The 6,439-nt window shown below is 45.4% G+C and overlaps 1 protein-coding gene across 1 annotated transcript; it reads left to right on the top strand.

The window, feature by feature from the left end:
• Positions 1–1,689: 1,689 nt before the first annotated feature.
• Positions 1,690–5,991, top strand: LOC104547692 (E3 ubiquitin-protein ligase TRIM39-like). The gene is made up of 3 exons (XM_010193497.1): positions 1,690–1,816; positions 4,113–4,139; positions 5,408–5,991. Exons 1-3 carry the CDS (start codon positions 1,690–1,692, stop codon positions 5,989–5,991), a joined length of 738 nt encoding a protein of 245 aa, XP_010191799.1.
• The last annotated feature ends 448 nt before the right edge of the window (positions 5,992–6,439 follow it).

The following is a 6,439-nucleotide window of genomic DNA, read 5'->3' as shown; positions in this document are numbered from 1 at the left end:
GCAGGAATGTTACAAAAATCTGTCATCTCACATACCTGCAAGACAATACAAAGTGCACTGTGGCCTTGGGACTGAGACTTAAAAACCAGGAATTATGGACTGATTACTCATGTAATGAGCCTTTACACCCCCATCTAGGGACTCCCAGGCACACAATCCTCTGGGCTTTGCCAGACTCAAGGGCAAAATCCCAATAAAAGGCAGCCTTACCATGACAGGTTGTTCTATATAAAATTTTGGAGCCTGGGAGGTGCACACTTCAGCAAGGGAAGGACCAGAGCCATGCAAAGGATCCTGAGACCAACAGAGAATAAGCTTGGACTCAGGCCACAGGAAGGCCTTGCTTCCCTTTCCACTGCCTCAGGAGTGCCCACTCAGTCCTTGTGTGGCTTCTACCTTGGAAAAAACAGCTTCCTCTAAACACTGTCCCATTCCTTGAAAAAGCAACTCATGACTCACAACATTCATGCTCCAGTCTGCTCTGGGTCTGTGTCCCCCTTGGCAGTGAAAAAAGAAATAAGTCTTGTTAATTCTTTCTGAGAGAGAAGTCTTAGTGCCATGAGACGGCTGAGATGTCATCTCAGCGCAGGAAACATAATTGTTCCTGTGACACCACCATGACACCAGTCTTTCTTCACAGGAATGATTATGGAGGCAAATACCTGAAAAGCCCTGGAATCTGTGAGGGAGAAAAACCTCCAACAGGTCTCCCAAAAAATTCAAACTCTGCAAACAGCATTGCAGAACATGCAGGAGTCTAAACAGGTGTTCTACAAAAAAATTTCCAATGAACTAATCCTCCTCAAGTCCTGAAAGTGGTTGGGGCTGGACAGTTCTTTCCTGGAAAGCCACTGATGTGTCCCAAACCAATGAGACACCTCCATGCTTAGGTTATCAAGGTCCCTCTTCTATCTCTTCTGATTAAAGGCAGTGCGTAGCATGGGCTCTCTATGACCCTGATAAATGGTAAAGGTGTCCATCTTTCAGTCCTGCTTCCTTCTTTCTTTCTTTACCTACTCACCTTCCACATTACAAGAGGACTCGTGTCCCACAAGTCACAGATGTTGGCTGGAGAGATGGAGGATGTGATTGCCACACTCCATCCGGTCCAACAGACATTTCTCAAGCATTCATGAAAGACTCACAGGGCCTGTGCTCTTTCCCCAGTCCTCCTACAGTCTATCCACTCAAACCAATTCAAAGGGGATAGAAGGGTCTTCCTACTTCTTTAGAGGTCATGTGCACTTTAGTCTCAGATGTGTGGGTTTCAGGGAGAGGAGGACCACGGGGTGGGAAGGCCTCAGAGTGAGGCCACAAGGGAAGAAGCTTGGGCTCAGGCATTGGGCAGGTTCTGCTTTGCTTTCCACTGACTCAGGAGTTCCCAATCAGTCCTTGCATGGCTTCTGTCTTGGAAAAAACAGCTTCCCCTAAACAGTGTCACTTTACAAGAAAAAACAGAGCAAGAACTGCAGTGTTCATGCTCAGGTCTGCTCTGGAACTGGATATTCCTTGAAACTGAAAGAACAGTTTCTTCTTGGACATTTCTAAGAGGAAGGGGCCCATGATATGAAAAGGTCATGGTCTCAGCTCAGAGCAGGAAGCATCATTATTCCAGTAACATCACAGTGACACCAGTCTTTCTTCACAGGAACAACAGTGGAGGCAAATACATCAAGGACCCTGGAAGCCATGCGACAGAAGGAACTCCAGCAGGTCTCCCAACAAATTCAGACTCTTCAGAGAGCTTTGCACAACATGCAGGAGTCTAATCAGCATGAATTTAAGATCCTCAGACGAGATGTGGAGAACCAACTAGGTGAGTAGGTCTGTTTCCAGGCAGGACTACATCTCTCTGAATACAAAGGCTGGTCTGAAGACCACCATCCTCCACAACTCCTGAAAGTTGCTGTAGATAAGCACTCCTTTCTTGGGGAGTAGCTGTTGTTTCCCACACCAGTGAGACACCTCCATGCTGAGGTGTCGTCTGCAAGTGGTCAAAGAGCTTCTTCTTTACCTTCTCTTTTTAGCGAGTACGGTTGTCAGGCCTTCAGGAAAGCTCAAAGGGCCTGTTCTCTTTCCCCTGACCTCCAGCAGTCAATCCATCCAAACCAATTAAAAGAAGGTGGAGGGATCTTCCCATATCTACAGTCCATGTGCCTTCAGAAAGACTCTGGGAGGAGTGCACTTCAGGGAGGGTAGGACAATGGCAGTAGAAGAGCCCCAGAGGGAGACCTGAAGGGAGGAAGATTGGGCTCAGGCTGTGGGCAAGCCCAGGTCCCCTTCTGCTGACTCAGGAGTGCTCAAACAGTCCTGGTGTGGCTTCTATCCTGCCAACATGATGGTCAGTTTGGACACTGTCCCTTCCCTGAAAAATAATCCAGGTCGTTAACTGCAGTGTTCAGGCTCTGCTCAGTTTGCTCTGGGGATGAGACCTCCTTGGCAGTGAAAGAAGAGGAGCTTCCTTTCCATTCTTTCTATCCCAAAAGGCCCCTTGCAATGAGAGTGACAAGGTTTCACCACAGAGCAGGCAAAATCATTATCCTAGTGACGCTGCACTGACACCTCCTACAACAGCATCTTCTTGCTCATCTCTAACTGGAACAGCCTTGTGTCATTAGAAAGACAAGTTCTCACCTCAGTGAAGGAAACATCATTGTCCCAGTGACACCAACCTGACACCAGTCTTTCTTCACAGGAAAGACAGTGGAGACAAATACCACAAGGATCCTGGAATCCATTCGGGAGAAGAACCTCCAGAAGGTCTCCCAACAATTTCAGTCTCTGCAGACAGCTTTGCACAACCTACAAGCATGCACACAGAATGATCTTAAGAACCTCAGAGCAGACATGGAGAAACAACTACGTGAGTGGGGCTATTCCCAAGCAGGCCTTCATCTTTCTCAAGGCTAAAGCTGGTCTTCAAACTGTCCTGCAAACTGTTCCTGCACATATCCTGGAAGTTAGTGGAGACAGACAGATATTTCTTAAGGAGCAGCTGTTGTTTCCCATGCCAGTGAAATACTTGTATGTTGAGGCAGTATGCAGGTTGTAAAGGTCCCTATTCTCTATATCCTCTTTTAAGAAACTCTGTACATTAGACTCTTTATGACTCCGATTTTTGTTGAAGAAGTCAACTTCTATGTCCTCCTACTTTGTTGGTCCCATTCTCTATTCATCTACCTCATCACCACATGAGTCAGACCTCCCACAGCTCACAGATGATGGCAGGAGAATTTGAGAGATTAAAATCCTCCAATTTGTCATGCCCAGGAAGGCTCACAGGACCTGTGATCCTTTCTAGGACAAATCGTTTTTAAACAATGATCAGGTGCCCCTTCAGCTTTTATTAGAGGACATATCTTGAGAAAAATCAGAAGCTTAAAATGATAACGGACAATGAGCAGAATTTAAGGCATGTGGTAGAACTGCTGCACTGGGGTAAATTTAGTTGCCACTAGGAGATACTCAGACAGTGGCTGGGATGCTGCTCTGGAAAGTGCATCCCTACATGCACATGGGTCCAGTGAAGGCCTCACACCTTGAACTCCTCTCTTCCCATTGGATGACAAACAAGAGATATCACCTTCCAAGAAATTAAGAGCAGAATTTAAGGCATGTGGTAGAACTGCTGCACTGGGGTAAATTTAGTTGCCACTAGGAGATACTCAGACAGTGGCTGGGATGCTGCTCTGGAAAGTGCATCCCTACATGCACATGGGTCCAGTGAAGGCCTCACACCTTGAACTCCTCTCTTCCCATTGGATGACAAACAAGAGATATCACCTTCCAAGAAATTAATCTCCCTTGTTCCCTTTTCCTTCTCCTCTGCCTCCAGCACGTCATCATCTTTCTTCTCTTCAAGAATTCCTACCTAGATTTTAGGCCTGGACACTTTGCTGCTAAAAGCCCAAGCACATCAGTGGCCTCAGGCCTTCCTGCCTATGGATGATGGTGTGAGGTCTTTCGATATGTTTTCCAACTTATAGGACAAGGATGTTACTACAGGAGAACATAGTCCTTTTCAGCAGCAACATAAACTGTGTCTTAGCAATCTGGAGACCAGCATACCTTGAAAAATCCACTTATTGCCTGCTTTTTTCTTTTTCCCGCAGAGCTTTACAAAATGCAGCGCTACAAAGGTAAGCATGAGGAATGTGATGGACATGATTACGCAGAGCCTGAATGCAGCTCTGCAAAACACATCCAAACCACTCAGAGAGCTGTTTGGAGAAGAACATGCTCAGAGGAAGGATTGTTTGATAAATTTTTTCTTTGTTGTGTGCTGCCAAAGACCCTGTGTGTGCTTGACAGGATCCATTTCAGTTGTGGAAAGCAGGGATAGCCAGCTTGCCTTGGGCACTTCAGCCCCCATCTCTCAATCCTAGTTTTGCCCTCTTTGATATATCATGAAATTTGCCTTTATATATCATGAAATATGTCTTGAGCTGATCTTGCTCCACTGGATGGGGCAACATCTTATTCTTTAAACCAGAGTTGACCTAGAGGACCTTAGTTCACGACATTGCACTATTCTAGAGTCCTGTCAGCTGTTCATCAGGTACACTGTAGATCTGGGTAAACCGAGGAGAGAAGTATTTACTTATCATTATCAGTGTGTAGATCACTCTTCCATTCTAATCCACATGGAAGAAATACTCTAGACTGATGCTATCTTTTTATTGAGGAGAAATTACTTGATGTTTGAGAAACACCTACAGACGTTGACAACTTTTAAGCATGACACCCACACCAAATTCCAGCTGATGCACACACATTTCCACATACTTTATACTTACATCCACCACAGGCGACACTTTCTTCCATCACTCCTAAGAGGCTTTCTTCCTGTCCATGAGTTTTTAGGCACAGTTGCAGAAAGCTTTCGATCTATATCTTAGCATTTATTGCTGACCTGTCAGTGTCTGCATTGATTTCCAAGTGGGTTTTAGGTGCCTACCAGGTTGATCTTCCTGTTTGGTTTCTGCCACAGAGAACTTTCTTTGGCCATTATGACTTCACCTCAGTAGTCTTGTAGAAGTCAACTGTAATTCTGTTGAAAGCCAAAGAGGAGCGATATTGTCAACTCTTGATCCTTTTCCTGAGATCGTCCCCACAGCAATTCAAAGATGAAGGGAGAGAGTGTTCAGTCCCACAGCCTTGGTGATGAATGTTGGTGGCACAGGAATATTGGAGAAGTGTTTTGCACTTCACGCATGTAAGCCGGCCACTTTCTCAGTCAGCAGCCCAAGGATCAGAATGGAGGAATATAGGAGGTATGGACTCTTTCTACCTGAGTGTAGAGGTGAAAGATGAAAAAATGAGAGGCGGATGAGCACACAGAAGAGAAAGCCTCAGAAAATGAAGTGTTGTGTTTTCTGTTCCTTATGACATGACTTGATCGTTGCAGTGGATGTCACCTTGGACGCTGACACAGCCCACCCCAGACTGGAAATCTCTGATGATGGGAAGAGTGTGAAAGATACTGCCATCATCAGAAATGTGCCCAGCAATGCGAAGAGATTTGATTCCCACACTTTTGTGTTGGCAAAGGAAGGATACACATCTGGGAGACACTACTGGGAAGTAGATGTTGGCAAGAGAAGAAACTGGGCCTTAGGTATTGCCCAGGAATCTGTGACTCGCAAAGGGACATTGACTCCATCCCCTAAGAATGGCTTCTGGACAATAGGGGTAGCAACTGGGCGAGACTATTTTGCCTACACAGATCCTTGGACCCGTCTGAGTGTGAGTGGGAAGCTGCAGAAGACTGGAATCTTGCTGGACATCTCAGCCAAGAAGCTCTCATTTTATAATGTCCATAAGATGGCAGCCCTGTACACTTTTATGATTGCTGATGGTAGCAGCCAGGAAGAGAAGATTTTTCCCTTCTTCTCAACAGGCCCTGCTGCTTCTACAGAGCTTGACACTGAGCCTCTGAAAATAGTGCAGGGGTTTGATGAAGGGTTCATTCTAGATTGTGGATGTCTATAGTGCACAGCCAATGATCAGATTTTGTTTTTATCAGGATGCTGCCTAATTTGCATCTCCTGAACAAAGCTAAGCAAGGAGAGGAAAGGTCCACCATAGTAGCCAGCTCTGAAATTTCAGAAACTATGCACCAGAATGAAAAAGATTCTGAGGGAAATTTAGGTATTAGAGAAAAACAAGATTTATTTGCTGGTAGTATGGAATAACCATTTCCTCTAGAAGGTGAGTTTTCCTGACAACATGCTATCCTTTTCTTTACATTCTGTGATTTGGCATTTTGTTGAGTAGGGAGAGCAGCTGAGCAGCTTTGTGGACACCTGCCCACCTGCCAAGGTCAGTCTGCCACACATGTCTAGATGGGTTTTGAATATTTCCAAGGACTATTCATCAGAATGAATATATTCTCAGGGAAATTTTAGGTGCTCACGAGAAAACAAATGTTCTTTCATGG

The sequence above is a fragment of the Mesitornis unicolor genome, unplaced genomic scaffold (genome assembly GCF_000695765.1).
Source record: "Mesitornis unicolor isolate BGI_N332 unplaced genomic scaffold, ASM69576v1 scaffold20021, whole genome shotgun sequence".
Classification (NCBI taxonomy): domain Eukaryota; kingdom Metazoa; phylum Chordata; class Aves; order Mesitornithiformes; family Mesitornithidae; genus Mesitornis; species Mesitornis unicolor.
This window is presented reverse-complemented; position numbering and strand designations above follow the sequence as displayed.

What these genes read in the sequence shown, in the direction of transcription:
- LOC104547692 (XM_010193497.1), top strand. Translation starts at nt 1,690, where the DNA reads ATGCGACAGAAGGAACTCCAGCAGGTCTCCCAACAAATTCAGACTCTT. An exon ending in AGATGTGGAGAACCAACTAG is followed by an intron (nt 1,817 to 4,112) that starts GTGAGTAGGTCT and finishes TTTTTCCCGCAG; the next exon opens with AGCTTTACAAAATGCAGCGC. An exon ending in CAAAATGCAGCGCTACAAAG is followed by an intron (nt 4,140 to 5,407) that starts GTAAGCATGAGG and finishes TGATCGTTGCAG; the next exon opens with TGGATGTCACCTTGGACGCT.